Source organism: Gastrolobium bilobum, unplaced genomic scaffold (assembly GCF_033153095.1).
Source record: "Gastrolobium bilobum isolate Gb01-03AN ecotype WA unplaced genomic scaffold, APGP_CSIRO_Gbil_v1 utg2660, whole genome shotgun sequence".
Taxonomy (NCBI): domain Eukaryota; kingdom Viridiplantae; phylum Streptophyta; class Magnoliopsida; order Fabales; family Fabaceae; genus Gastrolobium; species Gastrolobium bilobum.
In genome coordinates, this window is record NW_026895171.1 from 116,132 (window position 1) to 135,264 (window position 19,133).

Sequence of the window (19,133 nt, forward strand, 5' to 3'; positions counted from 1 at the left end):
ATGAGTGTGAAAGCATTGATTGATTGCGTTTTGTATTTAATAGGAGTTGAATGTGTTTTGTATTTAATAGGAGCTGATTGCGTTTTATTAGGAGTTGCCATTTTACAAGTTGATTACAGATTGTCACCAATTCAAATTTATTTGTAATTTGTAATTCTGAGCCTATTTATGGGAAACATTTTAATAAAATGAGTAAGAGTGTACATACCAACATTTGAGTTGGTGACAATCCGTAATCAACTCGTAAAATGACAACTCCTAATAAAACGCAATCAGCTCCTATTAAATATAAAACACAAATCAACTGCTATTAAATACAAAATGCAATCAGCTTCTATTAAATACAAAACGCAATCAGCTCCTATTAAATACAAATCGCAATCAACTCTTATTAACTCGCTGATTTGCTTCATATGCATGGAATATGCTTTTGTTTATGGAAGAGATTTGACCTTTATTGTCTGTTGGGAGATTTAATCGATTAACTTGAAGATTTAATTGATTAAATCTTCAAGTCAACCATTTTTGTCAGTTTTGACAATTTAATCGATTAAATCTTCAAGTTAATCGATTAAAGAGGGACAGATTGGTAGATAGTTTTGAATAAGGGACAAAATAATTATTAATTAATTAATGAAGGGTAAAAGGGTCAAAAAGTCAAATAATTGCATATATCAACAATAATTCTGTGTAAAATAAAATTGTCTTAACGAATTAATAGTACGAATAAATTATTAATATAACTTTATCTCAAAAATATTTTTTTTTTTTGGAAACATTATACTTTATTCTACCTTGGTTTGACTAAAAGACACGCACTTGTCATAAAATTTGATACTTTGCCTTTTTTTTTCTTATATAATACAACTACTTGCGGTATTTTTCATCCATTTTTTAGTGGAATGCACATATTCAAATTAGTAAGATATTTTAAATTTCCTGGAATTTGTGTGTGGATATAAGTGAAAATTAAACACATAATCTAATATAAACTCAAACCAAACCTAAGAGCTTATCCAGAGACAGTTCTCTCACTTCAACCAAATGCGCAGTCACTGTTACAAAATAAAAAAAGTTGACTTAACAATTTAATTATACTCACTAGGCTGCATTATTAAAAAAATCAATTTACCAAAAAAATTAAAATGATGAAAAATTGAAACTGTTGTATCCATTCATTGGATCGAGATATTTAATGAGACTTAATTAGAGAAGAAATTAGTCGGTACTCGTTGAGTTACTTTGATCAAGGCGCGGAACTAATAGCAAATAAATATAATAAGACATTAAATACGGAGTTATTGGTGACTCGGTTGAAAGAGAATGAAATATGATAATATATTATATTAATAAATTCTTAAAGTAAACTTGTCTATAAATTATGGGACAAAAGTGTGTCATTTTAAATGACACATTTTATATCCTTTCACTCTCACAAAAGAGTGTGGCTCATACCTTTAAATTTTTTTTTCACAAATTCTTTCTCCTATGATTTATCTATTTTTCTCACTTAAAATGACACAACTTTACATACTTCAAAATGATACACATTTTCCCCATAAATTATTGATATTACTAAAATATAAAGAATCAGTAGAGACGCATTTATTATAAGAGTTCGCTTTTTCTGTATTTATTGCTGATAAATTGTATACAGTAAGTCTAATACGATATCGTTTTGGGACGTAAATTATGGTATTTTGGTAATTTTAATTTATTTCAGTGTTATTATAGTCTTTATAAGTATAATTATTTAATTTTTCAATCCCAAAACGATATCGTTTTGGAAGAAAATGCAGATAGCTTATCTGTAACTGCAGAAATATTATTTTGTTATTATTAATTTAATTCAAAATATATAATAACTTTAACCCATTAAAATTTATAAATAAATATATCCTTACTTTTTTATTTTAAAAAAACTCACTTAAGATTAATTTAGTCTTGAAAAATTGAAATAATGACTGCAACTTAACACCAATATGGCAATGTGGTAGAAGAAATTAATTTAAATGGAGCTGACATAACATAACTAATGTTTATCTCTTATTATATTTTCACTTTTTTAATATAAAAAAGTGAAAATATAATAAGAGATAAACACGATTTTCTATATTATTTCTTAATTAATTATTTATCTTGTATAAAATTAAAAAATAAATATATTTCTACAATCTTAGATATATCAAATGATTTGAATCATAGTTATATATATATATATATATACGTGAAAAAATATTTCTACAGCCACTTTGGATAAAACTATCTACAGCTTCTCCAAAAACTACGTCGTTTTGATTAATGAAGAGTGTTTTTTTATAATTTTAGGTGAATTAATGAAGAATGTTTCAATAAAATACATATGATAAAAAATAAATAACATTTCAGAAACACCCTTCATTAATTAAAACGACATAATTTTTGGGGTAACTGTAGATAACCTTATCTAAAGTAACTTTAAAAATATTTACCTCATATATATATATATAAATATATATATAAGAGAAATTATTTCTACAGACACTTTACGTACAACAATAACATGTGTATGATTATGATTTCTCACATTTAATATTTTTATCGTTTGTATGATTATGATTCCCCACATTTAAATTCACACACACACACACACATATATATATATGGTGCATGATCTTTTGACACATATGTCAAACTTTGAAATTTGATACCAAATTTCAACCGTTGATTTTCGCCAATCAACGGTTGTCATTTATTGGGAATCAAACTCATTAATTAATTATTAATTCTCAATAAATAATAATCGTTGATTGACGAAAATTAATGATTTTGGTGTCAAATTTCAAAGTTTGATACTGATGTTAAAGGATTTTATCCCTATATCTTATTTTTTATATATATATATATATATATATGTATATATATATATATGAAAAATATTTCTCAGGCAACTTGAGATAAGTTTATCTCTGGTTATTCCAAAACTACATCATTTTGTTTATTTATTTCCTTATATTAATTGATTCACCTTTGAATGGTTATAATTCTCTTTTTCTCTCTCTTCCTTTATCATCATTAATCCATCTTTATACGGTTATGATTTAGTATCCGGAAATAAAAATATCTCAAATAACTTGAGAAACGATAAACCTTTTATATATATATATATATATATATATATATATATATATATATATATATATATATATATATATATATATATATATACACCAAACACCAAAAAATGACTCCATACAACAGTTTCGGTTCATTCAATTGAATTATTTAATAACCCTTAATTTAAGGGAGGAATACTGTGCTCATAAAATCGAAGTATTCAATGTCCCTTAATTTGAGGGGGGGGGGGGGGGAAATCTGTGATCATTAAATTGCATTACTAAAAGGTCAAAAGAACAAACTTAAATTACTCTAGTCATTCAATTGGGATACTTAATAATCCTTAGATTTGAATACCAAGATATGGTGAGGTAACATAAGAAAATAGATAAAAAGAAATAGACATTGTGGTTTAATACTCTTCAAACTGACACTCTGGTTTAATAATTATAAATAGGGGAATATTACTTTCATCTTACCTGAAAGGAGTTATTTTATGTTATAGAGAAAAGTCACGTGAAGCCCATTATTAAAAGAAAAAAAAAAAAACACTTTCGCTTTGTCCACCATTGCTTGCGCGGGCGGGTCTTTCTCAAAACTAAAATTAAGTTCTTTTTACGAGCTTAATATGTTGATAAATGTGCGGACCTAGAAAATTAAATAATAAAAAATATTTTATTAATAAAACTCACAATTATAGTGAAATAGAAAAATATAAAAGAGAATGAGATTTTTGAAGTGAGAGAACATTAGACAACTACCTCATGTAAAATGATAGTTGTATTTTACTTATAAATAACCCAATCAGGGTAGCTCATTTGGCAACACACATGTTGAGTAAAGTGGGTAAGAACATGAGTTCGATTTGTTGAACCATAGGTCACCAAGACCAAGATGTATAGTTTTGATGATAAACAAAACATCAAACTAGCTCAACAAGCTTGCACAACATGAAAGGCAGCGCAAGAAGCTCAAGTGAAGCTAGAAGGCTAAGACAACATGCAAAAGCGGAAATAACTTCAAAGTGCAAAGTCAACTCTAAATTCAAAGATTCAAATGTTGAAAGGAGTTAGAAGACTCAAAACATAAAGGCCAAAGAAGATTTCTGAAGACTCAAGCTTATTCGACTTATACAGTCATTTTAGAGTTTATAAAGTTTAGAAGGTTGAGTTTATTGAGCTATATTTCATGGATGCATTATAGAAGCCTTAAGCTCATGAATTAAATGAAACCTATATACATGATCTATATATACAGACTCACACACATGAAAAACTATTAGATCATTGCTAGAAGCATTCATACGTGTGTGAGAAGTGAGTAAAAATTATTTAGAAATCAATTGGATCGAAATCTGGATTGTTGTATTTAAATATCCGGATATGGATATTTAAATATCCGGATATGGATATTTAAATATCCGGATATGGATATTTAAATATCCGGATTTGGGATTCTTGATATTTAAACGCAAAATATCCAGATATGTGCCCAAAAAATATTCGGATATTGCACACTGGTCACGTGAGTTATTTTAAAATTAGTGGTGTAATGGCTATAGTCAGCTATCTAATCTTTTCTACACCTATATAAACGACCAATGAGGGTTCTCAAATAAGGATTAAACAGAAACATGTCAGAACTAAGAATTTGAGAGAATTAATACCAATTTGGCTATATTTTGACATCCTAGAGGAAAAGCTCAATATCTCTTTCATCTTTCGATCTTTTTCAGATCTTTCTTTTTATGTTGAATAAGGAGAGATTGCTCCTTTACTGTTTGAACGATTTGGACTACTGTAATTCATTCTTGATTGATTGGAGAGACCTTATGGAACAGTGACCAAAATGCCACGTTTTGTCAAATTTTTTACCTAAATGCCACGCAAACAGTATTTTTTACCAGACTGCCACGTGTCATAATACGCTACCACTGGTAGCGAATTTCGTAGCCAATAATTTCGTGACACGTGGTCATATTGCAGACCAAATTCGCTACCAGTGGTAGCGAATTATGACAGTCAGCTTTTTCCTGCGAACGTGTGTCACGTGTCAAAAAATCATTCGAGAACATAATATGCTACACAAGGTAGCGAATTACTACCTGCTTGACACATGTCATTTTTTCTGACTTTGCATTCTGACATTGTATAATTCGCTACACTGTGTAGCGAATTATTTGCAAGCATATTTCGCTACACAGTGTAGCGAATTATCTCACGTGGCATTCTGGTAAAATTTACTGTTGGAGTGGCAGTCTGGTAATTTTTTTGGCCAAGTGTGACAAAATCGTCACTGTTCCAAACCTTATAGGTGATATGTTGAGAGTGGTCAAATGTTTGATCATAGTTTTTGTAAAAACTCTTTATAAAGTGATTTTTCTGACACTGGTTGGAAGCTAGAAAATAGTGGAAATGACATTTAACCCTCAAGTGGTTAGAGAATGAATCAGGAAAAATCTTGGTGAGATTCTTCCTTTCCTGTCATCTCTTTCAATACCGTTGCATAATCTCTGTTATTGAACATCATCGGGTATGTTTTATTTCATTTTTACATAAAGAAATGTTTGATTTCTGTTTAATTTTGTTTTGGGTTGATTTCTTGTAAAAAGGTTGTTTTCATTGATTTCTTGCGAAACAAGTTTGTAATATCCCAGAAAAATAATAGTAATTTATAATAATAAATTGATAATAAAATAATAATAATAATAATAATGTATATATATATAGATTATTAGGACTAATAATAAATTATGATTAATTGAATTATTAATTGATTGATTATTTATGCATTAATGTTTGATTGTTAATGTGATTGGATTATGATGAGTTAGCAATCTTTATTTGATTACATATGATGAGTCAACGATATTCTAAGCCATAAGAAATTAAGAAGAAAAATAAAATAATTGTATGAAGTCCATATCTAAGCCCAAACTCCAACTATAAATAGAGACATAGCCTAACCAAACCAAATCACTTTCAATCCTCAACATATTGGACCACACTCATTAATTAATTATTAATTTTATATTAAATGGTTTAATTAATAAGAATAAAGTTGTTGTTCCAAATCAATAAAAGAAAAGTCTAAGTAAATCTACCCAAACTAGTTATCTTATTTGGTTATTGTATATTTGATATTAATTTACGGGAAAAACATCTATCCTTTTAAAGGATATAAGGTTACATCATTTTAGATCCTAACCGTTGATTTCCGTCCATCAACGGTTATAATCTATTGGGCCAAATATATTATTAATTAACTAATAATTTTGATCAAATAAATTATAACCGTTGATGGACGAAAATCAACGGTTAAGATCTAAAATGATATAAGCTTATATCCTTTAAAATGACAGATGTTATTCCCTTTATTTATAGTTGATTTTCAAAAAAACTATTGACCTAAAGTTTTTTTTATCATTATTTTAAATAATTAAGTTCACAAAATAATTTTTTTAAAATAAGTTCACAAAGAGTTGGTAAATAGTATGTTAAAATATTTATTTTTATATATTATAACTTTTATATAATAGTTTTTTTTCCTTATCCATACTTTCACCTTATGTACTTAATACTATCAGTAACTTCTGACTTATTTTATTTTTTTAATGATGACTTCTATTAAAAAATAGTTTTATGTTAATTATTATTTTGAATGTATTAAGTTCATATATAAAACATACTTTTTACATAAAAAATTAAATGCAGGTCAATAGTAGTTTAACTATTATTTTGAATGAATTAAGTTCATAAAACAATTTTTATATAAAAAATTAAATGCAGGTTAATAGTTTTTTTTTCATATAACTTTTATTTGTGCATTTGATGATAATACTACTAGTAAATAATAATAATAATATAGATTCAATCACATCTACATAGATTCTTACATTTTCAATCAAAATTTTAAAAATTTAAACATCAAATTTATTATTGTTTTGTCACTTAGCAACAGGAGTTTAAATAGGTCAGACAACTTGTCAGGAGTCTACAATTAGGCATGCCTTGACTTTAGCCGTTTTGAAAATAGTCCAAGTTTGAGTTTATTAAAAGATTTGTTTAAAATTACTATTGACCATTTAAAATTACTTTGGACAAATTTTTTTATCTTCAAATATATTTTTTCTTGTAGTGATACTGTCCACAAAACCTAAAGATACATATCGGTGAAGAAAAATTCTATCGGAATAATATAAAATATAATGCATAGGATGGAAGTATTTATGATGTATTTATTACGCTTGCGAATAATATAATTAAATATCAAGTCAGTGACTATTTATATAATATTAGGAATTAATATTTTTATCGCAAGATGAGATAATTTTATCACTTACCACTCATAATGTAGGATTGTAGGTTTCACCAACTTTCATGTGTGACTAGAGAAAATAAAATTATCTCATCTCCAAGGAAAGTTATTATTCTATTATTATGGGAAACGGTTACTAATATCATTAAATGCATAAGGACAGAGTGTACTAGGAAAAAAATGGTAAGCACGTGACAAATGATAATTTTTGATTTAGGATTTTTATCTGGAATAGGTTATTTTATCTATTATTTTTTTTTATTTATCTTTATCTACCACTCTTCAATACTGTTAGATCAGAATTTTGATAAGAGAGAAAAATAAAAAATGTAATTGAGATTCTTATCTAACGATGTTGAAAGGTGATAGACAAAGATAAACATAAAAATAATAAGTAGAATCAGCTATCCTTCTTATTTAAAGCTATAGGGTCTGAAATCTGAAAGCCAAAGCAGTAAGATATGGCAAAAGTTTGGGAAACAGCTTTGATACTAGCACTTGTGTGTATTGTTGTAGGCTCTGCCTTAGCTGCAGAGCCAGAGAATACCAGCCAGGATCAGAAGGGATCACTACCCCCTCCTTCTGGACCTTCACATCCTCCAAAGAAACCACCACCCACTGCTCAATCTTTTGGGTCCTTTTATTCAGGACCTTCTCGTCGCGGTCATTCACCACCACCACCACTTCGTTTGGGTTCATCTTTTGGATCATTTTATTCAGGACCTTCTCATCGTCCTCCACCGCCCCCACCATCTGTATGAGGAATCACCTCGCTCTGATTTATGCTCTTCAGCTTATCTGTCCTCTATGTTATGGGGATAGAAAAATATATGTAATAATGTTATCAACTCTAGCAAAATAAATTTTCTTTATGCGTACAATCTTTGCTTGGTATGGCAACAAAAATAAAGAAAATAAATAAATATCATGGATTAACTTTTAATATAATTTTACTGATAAAACTTATCCGTAAAATTTCCACCTTTATTTTATCCCTAGTTCTTGGAATGAAACATTATTAGCCCATAAACTACCGAGAAGCAAGAACTTTAACTGGATTGGAGTGATCGTCGTAAAGAATTGGGAAATATTAATCTAATTTAATTCTTTCATCTTTGTTTGCCAAGTGCATAGCTTGAGGCTGGAGCAGAACTAAAATTTGGTACAGGCTACACGAATTTGATATATTTTTATATTAACACATTTTTTAGATACATTCTTAACTAGAGGAGGATATATTTATTATATTTTTTATTATTAAATTTTAACCGTTAATTTCTGTCAATCTAATGATTATAATTTATTGCGTCATATATATTAATTAATTATTAATTTTTAATAAATTATAACTGTCAGATTGATAAAAATCAATAATTAAGATTTGATAGTAAGAAAAAAATAATAATAATTATAACATCTCCCTTCTTAGATGGGAATAACATTTTATATATTAACGAATTAATTCGATGTATATTTACTCCAACGTGCATCTCAAACATCGAGGTTGCTTCGTACATCAAGCTTTGGAATCTTTTTTCTTAAATAACTTCACTTTGACAATATATATAAAACTAAAAAGCATTTGAGTAAAGGCCATTCATGGAGTTTAAACATTAATCAGAGTAACAAATAACCCGTAGAGAATTTTTTTTACTCGTGGTGATTAATGTTGTAATCATATCAGGCCTTGATTGATTGTAGACTGTATCAATCGCAATTATCTCGCAACAGTCGCAACCATACCAAGTAAAGGCCTAATGAAATTTTTTTGGAAGCTATCCCCGGAATCCAACGCAGGACCAGAGATGGATGAGCTAAGTTTTGTTACTTCTCCGGAATTTGTTGCCTCATTGATGGAGGAAATTGGGTCATATTCATGGATGCGTGGCGCGGTGGCACCTATACATATGTAGCGAAAGATAAATGCCACACTCGTACACGATAAATTATTTAGTTTAAAAGCTACTTTTTTTTTGTTTTTTGATAAACTACGTCTAAATTTTCATGGAAGACAATTTTATTTAGATTTCTTTCAAGATTAAAACTTTAAATCCTTTCCAAAAATAGTTTTGAAGAGATAGCTATCACCCTTATTTATTCAGCTCTTATATGTCAATTAAATTACTATCATTTGATATTTAAAAGCTATATTAAAGTTAAATTGAAAATAAGAATTTAAAAGAATTAAGTTAAGTTTGTCTATATATAAGAGGAATGTTATATTTACACCATATTTTCGTTTATAATCTATTACAATCAATTTTAATTGTTGATTTTCGTTAATCTAACGGTTATAATTTATTAGGTCACATTTATAAATTAATTATTAATTCTCAATAAATTATAATAATCAAATTGACGGAAATCAACGATTAAAATTTGATTGTAAGATAAATGAAAAGAAGTTGTAAATATAATCTCTATATATAATTATATAAACATTTATGAAAAAGTTAATTTCTCAAAACAAAAAAGCAAACCACCACTGAAATGTGTCCATCACTTTAATTCTTGATCAGCTCAAATTTATTGAAAAACATTTTAAGGAACTAATGCACCAAGCATTATATTTTGAACAAATTTGTTTTTGGAGAGAAAAAGGGAGGAGACGGTTTGACCCACTATACATTAAGGTAAAATGTGTGTCATTTTAAAAGATGTAAAGTTGTGTCATTTTAAGAGAGAGAAAGAGATAGATAAAGAGGAGAGAGAGTTGACAAAAAAAACAAAGGTGTGGGTCTCATCTCTTTGTGAGAGTAAAATGATATAAGTTGTGTCATTTAAAGTCTTAATCTTGAACCTGCCCCGAATCGGACTAATCGCGAAGCGATGAACCGATGGAATATTTCAAAAAAAAAAAGGATAAACACTTTTTCCATACATTAATTGGTTGAAAACCCCTAACTCATCCATTTGTGGCATCAAGTCATTTAGAAAATATTTTTTACAAAAATAAAATAACATTAAACATGCCATAATCAATCTGAGAAATATAACTCTACAATTCAATATTGACATTGTGATATTTAAATGTATTTATTATTGACCTTATATTTGAGTAATTTAATACTGGAATAGTGATTTATATTTTATAATCCAAAAATTATATTGCTCAAAGAAAAAAAAAACTAAATCTAGATAGGTTCCTGATATAGACTCCAAATAAATATCTTCTAATAAATTACAACATAAAGAAAAAGGGTTAACCCAGCTGGTCTAATGCAACCCACCACACTCATTCCAACTTAACCCTCCCTTATCTATCAATTAATAACTTATCATGTTTATTTTGGGAGAGGTTATAGTTATTACTGAAAAGTCTTACAACTCTTATTATTAAATTAATCACCGTTGATTTTGGTCAAACTAATAATTATAATTTAATAAGAATTAATAATTAAATAATAATTAAATAAAAAGTGTATTCAATAAATTATAAATGTTAGATTGACAAAAATTAACGATAATTAATTTAGTAGTAAGAGTTGTAAATTTTTTTAGTAGTAAATATAATCACCCCATTTTATTTTATTCCAGTTTCCTTCGAACCCTCCGAATTTCCTTATGAGTCATCAACCTCCACGCTGGGGAAAATTACCCCAAAAGAATAAAAGCATTTGTGTTTTAAGGAGAGACAAGGGAAGTTACTAGTCAATAACTTGAAATATAGAGAGGAGAGGGTTTGTTGAAATTGTACATAAATTTTATAGGACAGAAAGTCCAGTAAATATATGATTAGTTGACATCCACATTATCTATTGTATTACATTTTTAATGGAATAACGTTGATGGGAAAATTTTTTGAATACATCTATTTTATAAGAAAATGTGAATCGTGACCAGCAAATATATTTTTATTATATAAGTGTAAAGAATCAATTCAATTTAAAAATTTAAATTTTTAAATAAGATTATATTAATAATTTTATATATCTCTAACACGCTTCTTTATACGAGAGCCACCGGGCAGACAATACAAGTTTACTTATATGTACTAAGAAACTTCATAAGACTTAATTAATTATTAATTAAATGGAGAACAATGATGATCGAACTCGTGACTGATGTACGTCTAGCATATGATGCTTTCTAACTTAAAAGAAGCAAGGAATTAATCATAAATGTATGAAAATAAGTCATAAATGCAAGAAATATTGATTATTCCTTCTCAATCATTCTCTCACTCAAGTTATGTGTTTTAATAACAGGAAACGCCACAAAAGGAAACAAAAGAGAGAAGTCCAATTTTCTAGCTGGCGCACGGTGCGCCATTTGATGCAAATCGTCCCTGTATCCTGGCGCACGGTGCGCGGGACCTGGCGCATGGTGCGCCATTTGACAGCTTTCCCTCTGTTTTCTCATGCAAAGTGCGCCAGACTTGGTGCAAAGTGCGTGGGCGATACTTTTTAACTCTAATCTGATGCGAATTACTCAAAAAGAAGACCCGATTTGAGAGCAATTGAAAGTAGGTTTTCTCAAAACTTAATAAAAGGATCAGAAATAGAGGAAGGGAGGAACTTTTTGACAACAAGAAGAGAAAAACAACAAAGAGAGGGAGAAAAAACAACAAAGAGAGGGAGAATTCTTGGGAGCTTATTGGAGTTTCAAAGATTCGATCGATCAAGACGGAAGATCTTCATCTTCTTTCTCTCCTTTAGGTTCTTAATTTTATTTTCTTTTATGATTATTTTGTCAGACATGAATATGTCTAGCTAGTTTTATTATTGTGGTAAGGGTCACAACCCTTGATGTGAACCCTTGTAGTTTGGTTGAAGTTTATGTTTATTTATTTAAATTGAATTTATCTTACCTTGTTCTTCATTCTATAATTCTTTTGGAACTGATCAATCTATCAGGATTGCGAGGGTTAGGGTTTTCAATAGGAATATTAGAATTCTAATTCCTGATAAAGGGTAAGGCAACTGATCATGTATGCACTAGGGATAGGCTACATGAACCGCAAACGTTAAAGATTCATTGATTCTAAGGGTTAACTTGAAAAGGAATTTCTAAGGGATTAAGATTCTAATAGTTAATAAGGTTAAAGTCACTAAGGGATTAGGGCTTAACTAATCATATAAAAGATGATGGATCGTTTGATCAATTGAATAAGTAAACGTAAGTGTAATCCAAGTTACAAGGTGGGGACTGTAAAGGTGTTTGTTTCTCTTTACCGCAATATTTTCTCAAATATTTTTTCAACCTTTAATCTTTTGTTCTTTAATTCTAAAAGAACCGGTGAACCATTTACATTTATTTTTCATTTATTTCACAAACCATAATTGCTCTTAAATCATTTTATTAATCCAACAAGAGAGGAATAGTTATAATAACTTCGGTGCCTCAATCTTCGTTGAGACGATACTCTACTCATCATTTTATTACTTGGTACGATCGGTACACTTGCCGATTTTACACAACAGTGACACCGAAGCTCTGATATAAAGAACCATTTCAATTTTCAACCAAAAACCTTAAGGTTATGGGGTGAGAGCATTATTAGTGGTTTATATTATTCTTTAACACATTCTCTCACATAAGAGCCTTTTGGACTTGAAGTATGGATATTGCATAAATCCAATTTTTTTTTATTTTTTTTATTCTTATTTAATTCCACAAGTAAAAATGGGGGCGATGATGATCAAACCCAGAACACTAAGCCTATGATATTATGTAAAGAATTAATTTAATCTAAAAACATAAATTTTTAAATAAGATTATATTAATAATTATATATTTCTATAACAGTAAGAAAAATCAGGTTAATGACACATTGAGGAAAAGGGGGACAGAAGAAGAAAGAAAGGATGTTAAGTAAATGTTATTTAATAATTTTAATTAGATTTCTCTGACACTTTTTATATAAGTTGGACTTAAAGAATAAATAATGCACAAATTCATCTTACAAAATTTCACTCATGACCAATTAGTCATAAGTTTTGATATCATATTAAATAATAATTTAACTTAAGAACTCAAATTGTTAAATAAATATCACTTTAATATTAAATAAAAAACCACTAATGATTTTATATAAGCTCACTGACATATTCTGTTATTACTTCCCAAAACAGTGTTACGAGTATATTTTAGTGATGCAAAGCTACAAGGTATGTGCACCTTTAAAAAACACTTTCATACAGCAAACTGGGAATGACAAAAAAGAGGCATAATTGTTTTAAGAGTGGAGTAACCTGAGGGCGGGAGGAGACGGAGGAGGAGAAGAGGACCAAGACAAATTGGGTGGGAGGGGAATCTTTTCTAGAAATTGGATTACATGATTGAATAGCTTTTTATTGAATAATTTTAGCACACATATACTTAAATAATTAACACGCCACTGATGTTTAACGGAAGGGAAATAATAAACATGTTTGCTGCCATTATGCAAGGAATAAATTATTTGATTTCTATTTTGAAATAATCATATTTACACTGAAGCAAGTCACAATCTCATACACAACTGAGTAAGAAAGAATCTCATATAACGGAGATCTGGAAAGAAAAAAAAAAAAAAAAAATACACTGAAGAAAATAAACTCAAATAGAGACCATGAGTACATTTTGTGTATGGTTGTTTTTTTCGTTCACTAGAATTCACAACTAGCGGGGAAAGAGTACCATGAATCCACAACATCGAAAACTATAAAATATAAAAATTTCAGTTGACATAAAAGCTGTAGAATGTAACCATCAACCAAAGCATTCAGGTAATCAAACTTGGAAATTAGTCTTGAACTGATATTCAACATGCCACCACGACAAAAGGCTTTGACACAGATGCCATAGTGCAGGACCACAAACACATATCATACAACTTGCAACAGAAAAATATCATAGATGCTTAACTAGAGACATGAATAGACTGAACAAACCCATCTATCCTTTTCTTTATCTCTTCTGGATTGGCACCAACGAGCTTCTCTGGTGGAGTACCATCCTTCAGCAGCAAAAATGTTGGCATTGCCTTTATATCCATCCGTGTGGCTACCTCCTGATCCCAGAAAAAATTCCAATACATTTAATTGCTATGATCAATCGATATAAAAACATTAGAGAAAATCACCCAAGAATTAACTTTTAGTTTCGATGCCTCGAGCATGAATACAATAGAAGGCCTGTAGGCCATCAAATTAGTCACTTAGGAATATGAGAAACATAGATTTAAGAAGTTGATTTTGTTGAGTAGCAAACACCACATGTGAAACTGTGCTAAAAAATACAAGTGGGTAACCAACAAGGGGTGCAAGTTTCTCTATTATCTTAAGGATTACAAAATTAAATAGAACATATCAGGTATAATTCTACCCTTTGATCTTATCCACGAATCTAAAATGCTAGATCAAGACCACTAATCCTAAATCCACACAAAAAATCATGTCAAGACTATATATATTGCTCAATAACAAAAGACATTATTGAACCATATTAGTGATGCACATAGCACTTGATAAACGTTTTTGGAATACATGAGTTACAGCATTCAGTAAACATTTGACAAGACAGCCATACACTAGCATGATATAATCTCTAAAACTTTTTGAATACACTCTAATACAGTCCCAAGTTCTACAAACCTCGAACACCTTCATCCTCTTCCTACCTATGATTGCCCGTTTAAAATATAACAGCAAACAAAAAAGAATCCCCACCAAGGGAAAAAAAACACAGTTTTATCAATGGAAATCGAAGCACAAGTGCTTAAGGACCCATATTAGTGGGAAACAGGACTTAATTGCATATAATAATTTTTATGTTACCAATGGAATAACATATTAAAAGTGAAATGCACAGTATATTACCAAAGGGTGACACAGATGAGCATCAGCCTATTTTCTTCTTGATATTAGACTATCAAGTTAGTAACATCTAACAATTTAATGGGACAATTAGTTATCTGAAAATGTAGCTGAGAGACAGTAGGCCACTTCTTCTTGCATATAAGATGTCAACTTTCCCTTGGAAGTTGGAACATTTTGGAGTTCAATTTATGTGTTCCCCAACTCTTGAGCAATTTTTATGGTCCCTCCATAGAAAGGTTTTGTAATAAACAAGGAGAATAATATTTTATGGTAGTGTGCAATTTTTGCAGTTTTCTGGTGTGTGTGTGGTTGGAGCGTAATGCTAATAATAAAACAATTCATCCTGAAATCAAAAGCAATCTGAATAGCAATCTCAAAAGAGAATACATCCCAGATCTCGCACATTCAAACAAGCAAAAAAGGGACTCACAGAAAGAGAAAGTAGACAGATAAGTTGTAATTATGATGTGTTTAAATATGTAATCAGCAGCTGTGTATGCATTTACCAGAAGCATTTAAGAAAGGGCACCTAGGAAGAGAAGCACAAGGTTTAAAAGAGAGGGGAAAAAAATTACCTTGACTTCATCAACATCAACAGTGAGAAACAGAACATCTTGATAGCTTGAAGCCAGTTCTTCAAAAAAAGGAGTCATAGCCACCGATGGGATGCACCATGAAGCAGTGAAGTGAACAACAATCTACGATCCATCCCACAAAATACAAAAGCTGTAAGTCTGTATATCAAATATTCTATCCCCAAGGAAGAACAAGAAGACAACGAGCAAACCCAAATTGAAGCAAACACAGAAAACCAAAAAAAGTTAAAAAATTGAAGGTGGGTCTTGAAAATAACTTGAAGGCTAAACACCCATTTACAGACTCTTTTTTTAGGACAGGTTTGTGAGAGAATTAAGAGATCAAGCAAAAAAAAAATCCAACCTTTGGCATGAAGTGGCATACTTACAGGGCATTTCTGGTTAAAGGCCTGGGTGACATAGGATTCCCATGATTGCAAAGAATCAATCATCACAACCCTCGACTTGTTCTGCTCTGTGGCTTCCATTCTCTCCTTCAACTCCTACTTAATCAATTGACTCTGCCAAAAAACAGAAGAAGAAAAAAGAGAGGTATTTTGGTGGTTCCTAGCTTCAGCTAAAGACTTTCTTAAATTGGATAAATATGACGGATTTGGATGAGACAACGAGAGCAAATCATTGTTTAATAATTTATCTTGAATTGATTTGGAAGACCCACCAACTATCTTTTTCACACAAATTGATTTACAAGATTTTATCTTCTTCTTCTCCAAGAAAACAACGGAATAATAACTAAGGGTTTAATATTTTTATTTTTATTTATAAAAAAATTCTGTTCACATAATAATAATAATAATAATAATAAAAGGATTTTATTATAAAAATAAAATAGAGAAAATATTTATAGGATATAGAAAATGTTTTTTGCAACAAAAATAAAAATATTTTTTCCAATAATTAAATGATTTAATTACACGATCCTTATTAATGCATAATATTAGTCTTTTAATAATTTTCAATATGAATTTAATTTTTTGATTACTGCAATCAGTTCTTTTTATTTGCTTTTTTCTAGATAAAATCTCCAAATTCTACTTTTAAAGTCAAATAATTAGGGATTAACAATAAATTTGAGATAAAAACTTATTGAAATGGTTCATAAAATTTAAATTTAGTAAAATTTTGATGAAAATTAAATAATGGAAATTCAAGGTGAAAAAAATTGAAATTTTCTAATTTTAAATGAAATCTGTTATTTTGATTGGTAAATTTTAAGCATAAGAATTAAAGCAATTAAATTAGTTAAATTTGTGAAAATTTTCAGTAAAAGATTACAGTTTGAAAGTTTTAGGTAGAGAAAAGTAAACAAAAAGGACTTGATTGTAGCAATTAAATTTGAGTGAAAAAATATTGAGAGACAAAAATCATACATAACTAACATAAGTTATAATAGAGAGATTGAAAAGGAAATTAAGTCTAATTAAATTCAAACTGAAAACTTGTACCAAAATAAATAAATAAATTACCAAATGGTGGTAGCTCAGTTGGCGAATGGGAGCTGAACAGGTGGGGTGATGACATGTGTTCGAACCTCCCCAGTACCACCTTTGGGAGTGGTTTAAAGCCTTAATCATGGACCCGCCCCGAATCGGACTAATCGCGAAGCGATGAACCGATGGAATATTTCAATAAAATAAATAAATAAATAAATAAATGCAAACTAAAAACAAGCAACATAAAAAAATTGAAAAAAAAAAATTAGTGCACAACTAAATTGTTATCAAATAACAGTTATTTTTATTATTAGTTTTTTAAAAAAGTAACCTAGTAGTTAACCTTAGGGGTGTATTAGATTGAGATTTCAAGAGATTTTAATAGATTAATTTTGGACAAAAAATCCATTGGTATTCAATTAAAATTTTAAAGGATTGAAAAAAAGTTATATGATATTCGATTAAGATTTTAAAAGATTATTTTAGAGTCCGTCCAAATCCATTGATATTCAATCAGGATTTTAAACAAAGGAAAAACAATCTTGTGGTATTAAAAAATATACGATTTTAATAGATTTTCTATTGGTGTGGATTTCATGAGATTTTTTAGTGAGAAATATAAATAAATTATCTCTCTCACAATCTCACCCTAATCCCTACAATTTCTTGAGATTTCTCTATTGCAGTGTCTTTTCTTTCTTTGGCGGGTCGATCTGCTCGAAATCGAGTTTACACCATGAGAGTTTTGTCAAAGCTCAAAAATAGCAGATTTTGAGCGAATTTAATCACAAAATAATTCAGAAACAACAACCCAATAAGATTTTAATCTAATTCATCTAAAAAAATAGCAGATTATGGAGCAATTACTGAGAATTTTTGAAAGTTTAATTTTTTTTTCAAGCTATTGGTTATGATTTTTCTTGGAATGAAAATGTGTGATTTTTGGATTAATAACAACATAAAACAGTGCGAAAAATAACAAGAGCAAAAACTCCCAAACCAATTTTTATTTTACAACAATGAAATAAAATCGATTTAAAGAAAGATTGAAACTTTCATAATATGAATCATATGTTTCATAATAATATATTAATAAATGAAATTCCTTCGCTATAGGAAACGATTCAAACAATTTTTATGTCAATAGATCACTAAAAACTTATTTTTGAAAACTCCCAAAGAAATTTAAGATTTCAATGTATTGATTGAAAATAATTTGAGAAATTTTCTAGACTTTCATGTAATAAAACCCAGATATTCAGATTCGAAATTTTCTTGGAATAATCAATGAAAACATGCTTAAGATATATGATTAGTAAACTCTAATCATGTAGAACAAAAATCACAAGGTTTACAAGATCAATTGCTAAAAATTTCAAAGGAAAATTTATCATGATTTTTACAAATTGAAAAAATTATATTATGTTTTACCTTTTTTATTAATATCATTGCATTTCTTTGTTAACTTTTTTTTATTGACTCTTGAAATTTTGAATGTTTGTTAAAAATTCATATGATTTTTTAAAATCTTATAAATTCATATTGTCCTTTCAAATCTTATAATTTCTATTAAAATCTAATATTATAAAATTTTGATTGTAAAAAAAATCTTTTAAAAAAATCTTTAAAGTGTCTACAATTCTGAATAATTTTTTAAAATCTATAAAAAAATTTATCTCAGAAAAATATTTTAAAATCTTAATACAATACACCCCTTAGAGTCTTACGTTATTTGGTTTAAGACTGATTGATCGCAATTATTTTTTTACCATATAATTGGTTACTGAGTTTATAAAGAAGGGATTGCATAGATTACCAAAAAAAAAAAAGAAGAAGAAGAAGGGATTGCATTTTCTTATGTGACAGATGATACCATTTTTTTCCTGCTG

General features: G+C 28.9%; 1 protein-coding gene across 1 annotated transcript; it reads right to left on the reverse strand.

Moving 5' to 3' along the window:
- Nucleotides 1-13,906: 13,906 nt before the first annotated feature.
- On the reverse strand, nt 13,907-16,383 carry LOC133296980 (thioredoxin-like protein CXXS1). The gene is made up of 3 exons (XM_061496026.1): nt 16,180-16,383; nt 15,791-15,913; nt 13,907-14,407 (listed from the first exon to the last, which is right to left on the reverse strand). Exons 1-3 carry the CDS (start codon nt 16,276-16,278, stop codon nt 14,258-14,260), a joined length of 372 nt encoding a protein of 123 aa, XP_061352010.1. The 5' UTR covers nt 16,279-16,383; the 3' UTR covers nt 13,907-14,257.
- Between the last annotated feature and the right edge of the window lie 2,750 nt (nt 16,384-19,133).

What these genes read in the sequence shown, in the direction of transcription:
- LOC133296980 (XM_061496026.1), bottom strand. Translation starts at nt 16,278, where the DNA reads ATGGAAGCCACAGAGCAGAACAAGTCGAGGGTTGTGATGATTGATTCT. An exon ending in CCTTTAACCAGAAATGCCCT is followed by an intron (nt 15,914 to 16,179) that starts GTAAGTATGCCA and finishes GATGGATCGTAG; the next exon opens with ATTGTTGTTCACTTCACTGC. An exon ending in TTGATGTTGATGAAGTCAAG is followed by an intron (nt 14,408 to 15,790) that starts GTAATTTTTTTC and finishes TTCTGGGATCAG; the next exon opens with GAGGTAGCCACACGGATGGA.